The sequence below is a fragment of the Typha angustifolia genome, chromosome 8 (genome assembly GCF_048772165.1).
Source record: "Typha angustifolia cultivar Huaian chromosome 8, ASM4877216v1, whole genome shotgun sequence".
NCBI classification, from domain to species: domain Eukaryota; kingdom Viridiplantae; phylum Streptophyta; class Magnoliopsida; order Poales; family Typhaceae; genus Typha; species Typha angustifolia.
In genome coordinates this window covers 3,623,286-3,637,331 of record NC_133246.1, presented here as the reverse complement: position 1 = coordinate 3,637,331, position 14,046 = coordinate 3,623,286, and the positions used below count along the sequence as shown (strand labels likewise).

The window sequence follows — 14,046 nt, the reverse complement described above, 5'->3', positions numbered from 1 at the left end:
CAGTAAATTTTCTCGTCTCCTGTCGCCACAAACCAAATCCAAGAAAAGAAAGCATTCATTCTCGGGCTTATCCGGCCCGTCCTCTCCCCGTCCTATAAATACCCACCTCCCGCTCCCAACCCCTTCCACGCAATCGTTTTAAGACCCAATACGTATTTTGGTTAGATATCCTCGATTTTGTCAGAAAGATCCTTCCTTTCTTTAGCGTTTTCTTGGTAGTCATGAATGCCCTGGCAGCCACCAGCCGCAACTTCCGGCAAGCGGCGAAGCTTATCGGGCTCGATTCGAAGCTCGAGAGGAGCCTCTTGATCCCTTTTCGGGAGATTAAGGTATGGGTTGGATTTGGGGCTTCTTGGGTAATTTCTTGGATGGTGGTTCATGGTTGGGATATGGGGCCGATCTTTTTCTTGGGGGTGTGCAGGTGGAGTGTACCATCCCGAAGGACGATGGTACTTTGGCTTCGTACGTGGGTTTTAGAGTTCAGCACGACAATGCTCGGGGCCCCATGAAAGGTGGGATCCGATACCACCCGGAAGTGAGTTCTCTGGCTTTGTCTTGATTGCTTGGATGTTGATAATTTTGGATCTTTTCTTGAAATATCTTGTAGTTTTAAAAGTACTGAAAGCGACTGCTGTGGTTGCATGACAGCTTATGCATTAGCACTGGTGAAAAATAGAAAGAGATCGTCTTATAGTCAGTTTGAATAACTCACAATCTGACATTTTGTATCGCATCCCTTTGCTTCTCTGTTGGTATCTCGTCTTTAATATTGGACGTGTATGGTTGGAAGTTGCGTTCTCGAATTGTACAGTCACTTCTCTAGTTTGTCAAATTGGTTTATTCTAAATGATGTTTGCGTCTTTTCTATGGCATGGAGATGTTTTTATTGTTCTAGCAGGCTTAGGTAGCTGCCAGCTGATATAGCAATTTTCAACTGAATTGTATACCAATTTTTATTGTTTTTTATAAGGTAGGTCCTGCTAAATTTATATAGCAAATATCAACTGTGGAGATGATAAGCGATTGGCTTATGATTTGACAAGGTGATATTACAGAATGTCCTTGTTAACAATAGGCTGCTGGCACTTTCTAAATTTTGCAACTTCCAGTTGAAACATTGCAGATGCACAAGCTCTCTTTCTCAAATATGAGAAATTGAATGCTTACTTGTGCATCTGTATGGGAACAAGGAAGGCAGGATAAATGTGGTTCTTAAGATTTAATTGTCTATAGTCACTATAATCCTTCTCGGCATATGCAGTACATGAAGAAAGAGGCTTGATGATGATTGTATCTTCTTTGGCCTTCTCTATTATCGGGTTTTGGTTTTCTAGGAGGTTACTGTCAAATGAAGTTGTCGATAATCTTATTTGAGGTTATTATAATCTAGGAGAGCAACAATCCTATTGTTTAAACGAAAATATTTCTGTGTCATTTCTTGACTGGTAAATTGGAGCAAACTGGTATATTTCAAACTGTTTTGCTGTACTCTCTCTTACTCTGCCTTTGTGAATTGCAGTGTATCATACCACCTCTTAAATTCTCTCTTCTGCTCCAAGCTACCAAGATTTGCTTTCAAGAAACATTAGAATTTCAGATAGTTTCTCAGGAAGTTGAATATATCTAGGAAATTATGTGTTTTTGGTTTATATTCCAAAGTTAACTGCGATAAGTATTATTCTTCGCTTCTCCCGCTTTTGTTTTTTTCAGAAAGCAGAGTCATTCTTTTCTTTCTAATAACTATTTATTATATGCTAAAATGTTTATAATCACATCTTGCAGGTTGATCCTGATGAGGTAAATGCTTTGGCTCAACTGATGACCTGGAAGACTGCTGTAGCAGATGTACCATATGGTGGAGCAAAGGGTGGGATCGGATGCTCTCCTGGAGAACTAAGTAACAGTGAGTTGGAACGCCTGACGCGTGTCTTCACGCAGAAAATTCATGATCTTATTGGAACACATACAGATGTTCCGGCCCCTGACATGGGAACTAATGCACAGGTACTTTCTTTTGTTCATTTCTCATTGCCTATGTGTATGTTGTATGCCCTTTCAATGCCTGAGTACTCCTCTCTGACTTATGGTCCTCATTGTTCAATTTCTGCTGGCATTGTCAAACAGACTATGGCATGGATATTGGATGAATATTCAAAATTCCACGGGTACTCACCAGCCGTTGTTACAGGAAAGCCAATAGTAAGTAAATTAAATTCATAGAATACTACTTCTGTTTACTGTTGAATTTTTTATTTTGTAAATAAATCTAAATATCTTTTGTCTTTACATGTATTGTAGGATCTTGGTGGTTCACTAGGTAGAGATGCTGCCACAGGACGAGGCGTTGTCTTTGCAACAGAGGCTTTACTGGCTGAACATGGGAAGTCTATTTCAGGGTCGACTTTTGTTATCCAGGTGAATATGATGTAATTATTCCATATTCTGCATCAACTTTGAATGAACCACAAGATGAGTACTTCAGTAATTGAACTTATTCAGCAAAACTATATATTGAGAAGAACAGCCATGATGAACTTGTGAATTATGTATGATCTACCATTCTCCAGTGACTTGCCTACCACCTGATAACATTTTTATGCAAAAATGTTTTTGACACGTTCCTTATGAATTCCTTCACAACATGAATATTTTGCTTGCATGATGCATCATCTTGATAATGAATCTATCATTGTCAATAATGGTAATTACTAAGTTTGTTTGACTTATTATATGTTTCAGGGTTTCGGTAATGTTGGTTCATGGGCAGCGCAACTCCTCCATGAGAGGGGTGGTAAGATCATCGCAGTTGGAGATGTAACTGGTGCAATTAAAAATGAAAATGGGATAGATATTCCTGCTTTAATCAAATACAAAAGAGAAGGCGGTCCTCTGAAGGATTTTCATGGTGCTGATGCCTTGGATGCAAAAGAATTGCTTATGCACGATTGTGATGTTCTCATTCCCTGTGCCTTGGGTGGAGTTCTCCACAGGTACTGACAATTTGCCTTGCTAGTTCTTAATTTTAACTTGCCCTGGCTCATTTTTTGCTGTCATATTCATAATAATCTATATACACTCTTTGATGCTTGAAAATGCATTGGCGTTTTAATGCTTATACTTGAACGTATCACCTTTTCATATATTCCCAACAGATGTGACCACAAAATTCATATACTGACAGCATCCTCATTCTTTTTGTTCAAATAATGAAAGTTTCTGCATGTTGCCAATGTTCTGCCAAGTTTGCACCCAATTGACTGGTTTAGTAATCATGTCGCATCCATTACGTTGAAGCTAACTTTGTTTAACTGTTTAAAGGGAAAACGCTGCTGATGTTAAGGCCAAATATATTATAGAAGCAGCTAATCATCCCACAGATCCAGAAGCAGATGAGGTAGGCTGGCCTTTAAAGTAATAGCAAGAGTAATTTTATTCGGAATCTGTTAACCTTTCCCGTTATTCAACTCTGTGTAGATCCTATCTAAAAAGGGAGTGGCTATACTGCCTGACATATATGCAAATTCTGGCGGTGTGATTGTTAGTTATTTTGAGTGGGTTCAGGTACTGATCAAAATGCAACACTCCTTCTGCTTTCGAGTATATTTAGATTATCTAGGCATTCAACCATTAATTTCCTTTTCCATATGTGGCCTGCAGAACATCCAAGGATTCATGTGGGATGAAGACAAGGTGAACATGGAGCTCCAGAAGTACATGAACAGCGCATTCAAGAACATCAAGGCAATGTGTAAATCTCATGACTGCAGCCTCAGGATGGGCGCGTTCACCTTAGGCGTGAACCGTGTTGCGCGAGCTACTGTCTTGAGGGGTTGGGAAGCTTAAGATGCATGCAGTTCTTCTATTCATTCTTGGGTTTTCCTTTCGTTCTGAGAGGATCCAAAGAGAAAGATAATTGATTTTGCATAAGATACTTCACTTGCTTTTGTTGCAATAAAGAAAATTGGAAGCTATGAATTCAGATATATTCCGCAAAATTTAACGCTTACAGTGTAATTGCAATGAAGATTGATTGCATGCCCTCTGGCAAGTGTTCTGAATACAAAGGATATATCTATTACATGCCATTTGGTATTCTCTGATCCTTGGATTTGTTTAATAGATCTTCGTTGTGAGGGCTTTGCTATAAAATCAATACTATACTAGTGCATATTACGACTTATATTCTCTTACTTCATGAAATTAGTGAACTTGTTTAGTCCTCTAAAAATTAAAAAGAGTTTTAATTACACATGTTAATGCATGTTGCCACTCCTCCTCTACTTCTAATTATATACTCTCTCTCTCTCCCTTTATCAATCAGCATCCATAACGTTGACATTTGGTTCCATCTATGTAGATAAAAAGAGGTGCTATTTATAAATAATAATTAATTCATAAACTCGGATAAAGTTTAAGTATAAAATTAGGCTAGTAGTTATTTACCCAAAACAACCTTCATCCCAAGCATAGGATAGGAAGTCCTCTGACGTCAGCAGCAACCCCACAATACCCGTCCGGCTTAACCTACTCCGCCCGATCACGTTAACCAACGCAAAAACCAATGCGTTGTGGACTTGTGGGAATCCCAATGCCCGCACGCCGTTCCCACTCTTCCTGTTCTCATTCTCCCCCAATTGAATTTAATTGAATTGAATTCTAAAATCCCTAATTCGGAAAACCGAAAGCTTTAAAACCGGGGAATTGGGGGAGTGGTTTGATGCGGAGATCTCGACGTCGCCATGCCGTTCCTCTCCACGCCTTCCTTTGATCTCTCCGCTGGATCCGATCCCTCTCTTCTCCCTCCTCGGGCGCCGACGAAGGAGGTCGGCGGCGGCGGCGGCGGTGGCGGCGATGCGGCGGAGCGCCGCCTCCGGGAGGCGGAGGATAGGTTGAGGGAGGCGATTGAGGAGCTGCAGAAGCACCACGTGCGGGGAGGCGGTGGGGAGGGGAATCTCGAGTGTGGCCACGCGGATGAGTCGTGCGTGGCGCACGCGGTCGGGAATCTGTGTCAGAGCTTCTTGCTCTCGTACGGTGTTAGGGTTGGGATAGGGATCCTGCTCCGGGCGTTCAAGCTCGCGAGGAGGCAGTCCTATTCCTCTCTGCTTGATCTCAAGGTATCGTGCCTATCCATTCCTCTTACTTTTGGATTGCTTAGTGATCCGGAGTTAGTTCAATTGGATCGTGATATCTTGATTGTCTGGAATTCCATGTACTTTAGATAATGCAGATGGTATGCGAATGAGAGAGGAGATGACGTCTTGATGGTTGACTCTATGACTTCTTAATTTTCGTAATAAGCTAATTAGTTCTTTTGTGATCGTATCTCATTTGAATTGTAGTATGAACATTCTTAATCTAGTCGAAACCGCATTACAGTAGTTAACTGGCCATTTGAATATCATAAAATATATATCTTGCTCCTACTCAATGCCGAAATGTTTGATGCTTCCTGCCATTGTGACAGATGATAACATAATACAAAAGAGTGCAAATAGAGCCATGATAACTGAAGTCGCCTAACTTATTAGCTGTTTGTCTTTCATGTACAGCAACTTGTTTCGGAGAAAGATTTGATTGTAAGAGAAGAAGCTTGTCGTGTTGGATTGCTTTTTGGTGGCTTTACTGGATCATATCATGCTCTAAGATGTCTTCTGAGGAGAATCCGGAAGAAAGAGACACCATTTAATGTGTAAGTTCTAACACATGAAAAAGCTCTGTCTCTGTAGATAGATATACTGTTGGGTCCATTCAGCTCTTTGGGTGCTTTTTTTTTCCTTTATAAGTCACGAAAAAGAGAATTAGCTTTGGATAGTCCAAGTATCTGTTGTGCTATCGATTAGATTTGCTTCTTGTGTTATTCTATTCTCAACCACATTCATGAGTTAATCGAAGGGCATGATGGAGCAGAATATTAGCAGGTGGAGTCGCAGGCTTGTCAATATTAGCATTAGACGATTCTAGTCGGAGACGCACGCTTGCTTTATACCTTTTAGCTAGGCTTGGTCAGGTATAAAATTATTGGAATTTCCATAATGTTGTACACAGAATAAATTGCTTTATTTATGTATTTTGAAAATATATTTTGTTATTTCACAGTGCGCATACAACTCAGCAAAGTCAAAAAATAAGTTTCACCTATGGGGCAGCCATTGGAGGCACGGAGATTCACTTCTCTTTTCTTTAGCATGTGCCCAGGTAAGTAAAACATACGTTCGATATGACTGCACTTTTTTGTGCTTGCTTAAACTGAGCAAAAGAGAGAAACCTAAGCAACAACTTTTCTAGTAGTTCAGTTCTTGACTATTATACAACATTCCAAGTTCTTAAAATGTTATTGATTATGTTGGTAGAATTGGCATGTGAAAATGTCATTTGGAGAAAGAAGATGTGATAATTGTAAACTAAAAGTCACCGCTATACATGATTTTTTGTAAAAAAAAATTTGTGGTCAATGGACATATGCCTACTTGTTGAGAAATAACTTATCTCCACATGATATAAAGCCCTAAATTTGTTGATTTTTATAGCCTTTTTAAATGCGAATCATGCCTAATAGAGTGGTTTTCCCTCTTAGATGACCTACAATGCATTTTAGTTGATACTGTTGCTCAATCTTCAATTACACATTTATCCATCATTGGCATATCTATGATTATGTACATGTTTATGTGCATTCGTATATCTTATTACTAATCATGGATGGCCGTGTCATGGCACGGCTCTTGCCGATTGGTGGTTGGCATGGCACGTGCCACGGCATTTGCTGGCCGTGTCGCAAGAGTGGGAGAAAAAAGAAGAAGGAAGACTAGTAACGCTTCTTCGTTGTCATCGTCGCTTGTCGTACCCGAGGTCGTTGATCGCAATGCGGATGCCCTAGCCTTTGGCTCGAGGAAGAAGACGACCCGAATGGGTCGAGTCGATTACGAATAGAAACTTAAGTTGCGGATTTGCCCGTCGAGATCAACAGCGATGGCGAACGGCGACGACAACGATGACGACGAAGAGTCTTCAGTGAAGCGTTGCTAGGAAGGGTGCCGTGCGGCACCCCTTGTGCCACGTGCCGGTATGCCGCCGGCACGGCGGTCGTTGTTACTAATATTAAGGCCATCATTTATTCTTGATGTTATGCATGCACAATAGTTATTTTTGATCTCTTGATGCGGCAATTTATGTCTCATTTTCCGACTCGCATATTTGCTTAAAAGAGAATTTACAAACAATTAAATAATATCAACATATTAACAGCGTGTTCCATATCCATCTTTCATGTCATCCTTCTACTAGATTTATGCTGAAATGCATGCTTCGACTACCTGTTTATGATATGATCTGGAGATTATCATCCAGCTGGAAATTTGGAATTGCCAAATTTTTACTTAACACTATTTGATTATTTCTTTCGAATCTGATTTATTCAGTGTAACATTTATCGTGCGTCCTTTTATATCTTTTGATCCGGTCTAACTGAACGCATCAACTCAGTTAATTTATTGACTGTATATTGATTCTGTTCATCTCAGGTTAATGGTCTTCTTAATATGGTGTGATACCATCACAGGACAATGCACTTCTAATAGTTAGTTTACTTAATTTTCAGATTATGTATGCTTTTGTTATGAGACCAGAGAGCTTGCCTAAATCATACCAAGATTTTATTCAAAAGACTGGACCAGTTGCAGAGCCTGTATACAAGGCTGTGAGAGAATGTTGCAGGGGTGGTCCTGTGGATGTCATTTCTTTGTCAGCTTATTTGTCAAACAAGAAGGGGTCTAGCTCTATGAAATTAACAGAGTATCCTTCCATAATTCCGTGCTCCATTATTCATCCTGACAGCACTTCTTGCCTGGCTCACAATGCAACAGCTGCATCAGCAACATTCAGAAAAACATTTCCGCTATATTTCTCGTTGACATTTGTCCCATTTGTCGTTCTCCATCTTCAAAAGGTACTCCACTTAAATGTTTTGATTGTCCCTATGTTTTTGGGGTTACTAATCCTAAGCTTAGATGTATATTGTCAATTTAGTTTGTACAATTTTGTGTTCTAGTCCTTGGTGTATATCATTTGTAATTTGGTGTAATGAACCCAATGATGAAAATATTTTCTTTTATTTTCTGATACATTTGTCACTATCCTTCTATATTAAGTTTGCATACAGTGACGGACATACTTTTCTTCTTTCTATTTGGGCAATCTCACATTATTTAGTTTACATATATTGAGGGACATGCTTTGCGAGAACTAATCCTGTGAGGCTTCATTAAATAATAAGAAGAAATCATAAGCTTTTGATATGCTTTAACAAAACACGAATAGTTTCTGGGCTCTTTTTGCTTGCCTTTTATTTCAGTTTAATTTATATTGCAAATGTTGATCTAGAAGCCCTGTGCATGAATTGCGCCTATATGTATTGAAGTTGAAAAATACTCTGTTATACGTTGTGAGCTAGAAATAATCTTGCAAATCTTTTTGCATATCTAATGTAAAAGATTTTTTTTTGAATCAAATACTAGTTCTTGGAGTCTCCTTCTCGGACTTGCTGGCGTGCTGTTGTCGGTGCCGTTCGCTCAACTACCTTCTTGTCTGCTTTTGTTACAATCTTCCAGGTAATTTCACTGATAAAGCACTTGCTTTCTATGCATTGCTTTCACTTATATTTTTTCTTGTTCATTTGCAGAGTGCCATTTGTTTACACCGTAAGGTGGCAACAAAGGATCATAAACTCATATACTGGTTTGCTGGCGGAATATCTGCTCTTTCTGTGCTTTTGGAAAAGAAAGCTAGAAGAGGTGAATTGGCACTCTATGTTCTTCCCCGTGCTGGAGATTCTTTGTGGCATATCTTGGTCAACCGCCATATGCTACCTAATATTAAAAATACTGAGGTACTTAGGTTCTACCTTTGCTTCTGTTTTTCTGATCCAATAATAATAGATCTCATACTTTTATTTTGGCAAGGGCGGGCGGGTGAAATTTATACCAGACAAATTGTAGCAGTTGTGATGTTTTTTTTTTTTTTTCCCTCCTATGGGTTTGGCTAGACTTTCATTGTTCTTGTGACATAGAGAAAATATTCAGGTCTTAGAATATCTAGCTATTTTTGAGACAAGGGAGATCAAAGTTAGTTGAATCAAAAGTTCGCTGGAGGTTCATACTATGTAACTTGTATTGGCAAGTGCTCTTTGGATCTAAAGATTACCTAAACTAGGGCTGCTTGTATTTCTGTTAGTTTTCTGCACCATCGCATTTGTTTTGGTGGGCCATTGATAGTCAATCTGGAAAACTAAACTTATTACCTATATGTGCCAATGTGAAAACTTAACATGAAATAAATGATGATTATGATGACACAAGTAAGATAGTAAGGTTAAGACTATAAATTTGCTAGGTGTATTATCTTAGTGTAGGACATGCTAAGATCTTGCTACGAAGCAATGATTGTTGCTCATTGGCATTCCATAGACTCATGAAGAGAAAACTTAATTTCTGAAGATATGGATTAGTGTTCAGTCAGCAGCAAGCCTTTCATCTAATATGATGATACTTTTTTACTTTTTTAATGATGCAACAATTCTGATGGTGGGGTCTGTGACCTTTATCTCAACTTTTGGTTCTGATTTAAAAAAACATCTTCCTCCACAGAACCTATGAATTTATAAAATGGGATACTATGGTTTTGCTAGTGGACAATAGGAATATGCGGTTGTGTGAATGGTCAAAATTCATCATTTTTTTTAGTGTCTATGTAGGTTTTTTGGCCGAATATTTGGTTACAACTATCAAATATTAAGTACATCACGTAGCAATATTTTAATTTATGAGTTCTAGTAAGACCCTTTATGTGAATGCATACGTTGGACCCATCAAAGCATGCAATTGGATGTCTGAACTCTGATGTATCCAGAAGTTTACAAACATAAGGATAAATTTATTATTATATTTTTATTTGATTGCATTGGATACTTCAGCAGAGGTGTGCCTACCCCTTGTTCACTATCTGTGCAAGTCACATTGGGTTTATGGGATTAAACTTCCTAAATTAAAATGTTCAAGTCCTTAATGATCGGCAGATTACTTTTTAAGGTCATTTATTTTAAAATCTTTCCTTAAATTAGGTAAATATTCTAAACATACCTATGAGTATATTCTGACTTGAGATGTTTGCTACTATGGCAGGTGGCTCTCTTTTGTCTATGCATGGGTGGAATCATGTATTACTTAGAGCATGAACCAGATACAATGGCTCCATTTCTTAGGGGTCTCATACGCAGATTCCTTGCAAGCAGAATAAGCAGTCCAAGCCCACCTTCCAATCGAAATGCCTCCTACTCTTACTTGCACACACTGGGTGCTATTGAAAATTCAAAATCACAAGAGAGCAAGGAGAACAGAGCAGCAGAATCAGCTAAATACAATCTTGAATCAATACCTGGACTTTAGGCGTCAAATTAATAACATAAGAGAACTCTGCCTCAACATTCATCATGTTCCGGCTATTCATCACATTTGCTTCTGAGTTGACAACTCTTGACTCCCATTTGTCGCTGATTAGCTGAATATTTTATTCACCCATTTTTGTCTGCAGTTATCCTGTTTGTTAAGGACGGCCCCCCATTCAATCTTTTCTTGAGATTGAACCATCATTCCAGTTGTTAATTTTTTTTCTTTTTCTTTTTTGTTGTTGTAAAGCCAATCATACTTTTCTTGAGTTACATAAGGAAATAAAGCTTGAATAATATCCGCATATCTTTGATTAAGCTGGTTGTGCATTGTTTTTGTTCTATTGGAGGGTGCGTACGGAGTTGAAAAACTGCATGGTTGAAGTTAAAGCAGCTAATTTTGAGTCAAGAGTGTTTTCCTTGATTACGTTTATATGCTAACTGGTTGAATTGGTAGCAAAGGTGGCCTTTTACCAGCCTGTGTGGGAACGTATTAATTAATTAGAAAGACATACTTAATATTATGCATTAGGCCTTGAAACTCACAATGTCGTTTATCTTCGCTAAACTTTTTATTAAAGGAATTATATATCATGAAGTAGAGCCAAACTGAAATGACTATAATTGGTTCCTGAAGTCTCTCATAGAACACAAAATTTATAGAACTCGTTATTGGATGCAACTTTTACACTGTAAATCACTTCTAATCTGGAAGCTTGCAAATGTCATAAGTCTTTTTACCTATTTTACATACTATGCTACTAAACTTGCACATAAATATATGCCTCCGGGATGAGCTCGCATTGCTCTGAGATTTATCGAGTTCCTCGATTGCCTGCTTTAGCCTGTGGCTGATATCACCCGACGCCCATAGCATTGATATATGTGGACGAGGATTCTTATAGAACTCTGGAAGACCATGCAGTCTATAGATTTCATCGACACTATGGATCTGCTTAGTTATCTCCAGCAGACCGCCCCCTGTAACTTCTAGCGAAAGGAAAGAACGAGTCTTTTCGTCATTCATGAAAAAATCCCACTTATTGAACTCCATGCAATATCTGTTTTCAGATATATTATTAAGCATGTTTTAGAACAATAAATCATGAAAAATTTAAAGGCATTCGCAGCTATGATGGTATATAAAAAGGCTTGTTAGGCAATTAAAGAACAAATGTTCTCAGTGAAGAGAATATACTAACCGTCTTTGACATTGGAACTTTTGTCGGAGCATTGCCACAATTGAGTCTATTTGATGTACTTGAATTGCAACGGTTCTTCCCAAGCTAACATGAAATTCTCTACTTAGAAGTACTTGGTCAAGTTTTTTATCATCTTTGCATAAATCACTGAGCGCATAGTCAGCATCCACAGCATAGAGGTTTGGAATGAGAGATGCAAGCTTTTTCATGAAAATTGTCATTTGATTCCTTGTTGTAGATGGTATCAGAACTGTATCAGGGAAGATGACTATCTCAGTTCCACAAACATATTGCGGAAAAATATATCCTACGAGGTCTCCATGTAAAGGCAGTTAGTTGTATGTGTGTCTGTTTGTGTGTACGTGATTACATGTAATTGTGTGTTGTGTGTGACTATGCATTGGTATATATGTCTAGCTATACATTTGAGATGGCAGAAGAAAAGTTTTGGTTGCACGTTCATCTCAATTAAGCATTTTTCAACTATTGTTAGTCTTTTCCTTGATATTGGATGCCAAAGAACACTTGGACGCTCCATTACATAAAAAGACCACCCAAATTTATCTGGCAAACTTAAAATATATAAACATCATATTAAGACCATATACAACCAAAGGGGAATTTCTAGCCATGCTACATTCAGATACCAATATCTATGCACTAATTCAATATGTTCATCATAAACTTATATAGATGATGAAGATGAGTGAAACATAAGGAAAAGGATACCTGGAATGAATATATGAAGAGAATAATTTCCTTCAATATGTGGGAAGTTCCTGACACGGCTTCCTCGAGTCAGTGATGAAACATCTGAAGATTATCATGGCAAGTGTGTTTAGACAGAACTTTTAGCTTCAGTTCTAAATCGGAGATGAAATAATGTTAGAGAAAAATAGCACACCCAAAATTTAAAATTCAGCTAATCATGATCTTAGGAAAGGTAGAAAGACATGTGAATGTTCCACACTAGTCATGGTAGCCCCATCTGATCGCTTATATCCCCTAAATAAGTAACAAGTCAAGTCCTCCTGATTGTGCATAGGTGCTAATATTTGTTGTTTTATATTTGATACTATGCTTTATTGCTGTCCTGTTTGTTTTCAACCAAGCGTCGGACTTGTGTTAAAAAGACCGCCACTCTATCTCTTCCTTTAAACTTTCTGTGTTTGTGTATCAAGTTGTAATCAAATTATGAATAATTATTTGCACCGACGGGATTTCCGCTCAAGAAAAAGAAAAAAAATGACGAGTCAAGTAGCTTCTCATCTATTCCAAATAATTTCTGTCAAAGACAGTATCCTGCATACCTTCTCCCATGTCACTAATCCACATGAATACCTTTGATGTCTATCCACACTCAAATGCCATGAAGTAGAACTAAATCTTATTGCTACACATCACAATGATAACAAATTATTAAAGCATAACATCCACCAATACATTGAATTACTTGCAAGAAATTTTTATATTACAAGTAAGAAATACCCAAAACAGTGCACTTGATTAAGATTAACAACGAACTGATGCTTACTCCTTAGCAAACAAAGGGAAAGTAGATACCTTTCATGTGAAACAACTAAAAAGAAATCAAATACGCAAAGAATTAAAAGGTTAAGTTTATAATCTTGATAGAAATTAGACAGCAGTACCTACAAAGTTAGGGGGTTGGAGGAGATCGAGAGGAGGAGGGGGCAATAGATCCGCTGCTTCGGAGGTTACAAGAACTTTGCCGGAATCCTCGCTGCTTCTTCCGATTCGGGTCGAAGGAGGCGAACTATCCGACTCGTCCGAGTCCGAGCCGTACGTAGCCATCAGAGTCTCCATCTCTCTCTCTTCTCTCTTCCCTCTTTTGGTTAACGGCGAATTAAATCGGATTGCAAACGAGCTTTCTTTTATGCTTTGTTTTGTTTCCAGTGTGCATTCCCCGATCTGCCCTTGACTAAAGTATTGGATGTCTATGACGTTTATGGAGCTCCAAATGGCCTAAATTAGAACTAGAGTTGGATAGAGAACTTCGCCGTGACATAGAAGTTTACATGTTCAGCTTCACTTTAAATAATATTATAAAAAAATTATTTAATAATTTAATAGTTTGGCTCGGTTGATGATTTAGTAGTACGGTTAGCTTAGAGAAACAGTTCGACAACGTGACATTTCAGTCCATATCTAATTTTCGAACTTATGAATGTATAAAAAAAAGGAATTAGAATTATAATATGTCGTTTCCTTTTCGTGCATATATTATTTGTCACTGATTTCAATTAATTTGAGTGAATTTGAAAAGGGTGTTGTAAAAATCCTAGGCTAATTATATGATAAATAATTAGACTAACACTGTTTGATATATAATAAATAGAAGAAATTAAATTATACGCATATACTATTTGGGTTCGCTCCGCCGAT

General features: G+C 38.1%; 3 protein-coding genes across 4 annotated transcripts; 2 read left to right on the top strand and 1 right to left on the bottom strand.

The window, feature by feature from the left end:
• Positions 1-11: 11 nt before the first annotated feature.
• LOC140764156 (glutamate dehydrogenase 2, mitochondrial) lies at positions 12-4,100 on the top strand. The gene is made up of 9 exons (XM_073102553.1): positions 12-329; positions 422-535; positions 1,783-2,004; positions 2,125-2,199; positions 2,299-2,415; positions 2,740-2,990; positions 3,319-3,394; positions 3,475-3,561; positions 3,658-4,100. Exons 1-9 carry the CDS (start codon positions 222-224, stop codon positions 3,841-3,843), a joined length of 1,236 nt encoding a protein of 411 aa, XP_072958654.1. The 5' UTR covers positions 12-221; the 3' UTR covers positions 3,844-4,100.
• A 468-nt stretch (positions 4,101-4,568) lies between these two features.
• On the top strand, positions 4,569-10,767 carry LOC140765661 (uncharacterized). The gene is made up of 8 exons (XM_073104848.1): positions 4,569-5,114; positions 5,550-5,689; positions 5,908-6,007; positions 6,097-6,195; positions 7,598-7,945; positions 8,514-8,606; positions 8,678-8,884; positions 10,176-10,767. The coding sequence occupies exons 1-8, from the start codon at positions 4,740-4,742 to the stop codon at positions 10,437-10,439; spliced, it is 1,626 nt and encodes a 541-aa protein (XP_072960949.1). The 5' UTR covers positions 4,569-4,739; the 3' UTR covers positions 10,440-10,767.
• A 266-nt stretch (positions 10,768-11,033) lies between these two features.
• LOC140765283 (uncharacterized) lies at positions 11,034-13,542 on the bottom strand. Of its 2 annotated transcripts, none has more exons than XM_073104277.1 (4): positions 13,293-13,533; positions 12,370-12,453; positions 11,641-11,890; positions 11,034-11,499 (listed from the first exon to the last, which is right to left on the bottom strand). In XM_073104277.1, exons 1-4 carry the CDS (start codon positions 13,465-13,467, stop codon positions 11,142-11,144), a joined length of 867 nt encoding a protein of 288 aa, XP_072960378.1. In that variant the 5' UTR covers positions 13,468-13,533; the 3' UTR covers positions 11,034-11,141. The 2 variants fall into 2 exon arrangements, with proteins under 2 accessions (XP_072960378.1, XP_072960379.1); XM_073104278.1 differs by having other exon boundaries at positions 11,289-11,428; positions 13,293-13,542.
• Between the last annotated feature and the right edge of the window lie 504 nt (positions 13,543-14,046).

What these genes read in the sequence shown, in the direction of transcription:
- LOC140765283 (XM_073104277.1), bottom strand. Translation starts at nt 13,467, where the DNA reads ATGGAGACTCTGATGGCTACGTACGGCTCGGACTCGGACGAGTCGGAT. An exon ending in TCTTCATATATTCATTCCAG is followed by an intron (nt 11,891 to 12,369) that starts GTATCCTTTTCC and finishes TCCCTGATACAG; the next exon opens with TTCTGATACCATCTACAACA. An exon ending in AAGTTCCAATGTCAAAGACG is followed by an intron (nt 11,500 to 11,640) that starts GTTAGTATATTC and finishes ATCTGAAAACAG; the next exon opens with ATATTGCATGGAGTTCAATA.
- LOC140765661 (XM_073104848.1), top strand. Translation starts at nt 4,740, where the DNA reads ATGCCGTTCCTCTCCACGCCTTCCTTTGATCTCTCCGCTGGATCCGAT. An exon ending in TTTTAGCTAGGCTTGGTCAG is followed by an intron (nt 6,008 to 6,096) that starts GTATAAAATTAT and finishes GTTATTTCACAG; the next exon opens with TGCGCATACAACTCAGCAAA. An exon ending in CTTTTGTTACAATCTTCCAG is followed by an intron (nt 8,607 to 8,677) that starts GTAATTTCACTG and finishes GTTCATTTGCAG; the next exon opens with AGTGCCATTTGTTTACACCG.
- LOC140764156 (XM_073102553.1), top strand. Translation starts at nt 222, where the DNA reads ATGAATGCCCTGGCAGCCACCAGCCGCAACTTCCGGCAAGCGGCGAAG. An exon ending in GGATCCGATACCACCCGGAA is followed by an intron (nt 536 to 1,782) that starts GTGAGTTCTCTG and finishes CACATCTTGCAG; the next exon opens with GTTGATCCTGATGAGGTAAA. An exon ending in GTTATTTTGAGTGGGTTCAG is followed by an intron (nt 3,562 to 3,657) that starts GTACTGATCAAA and finishes TGTGGCCTGCAG; the next exon opens with AACATCCAAGGATTCATGTG.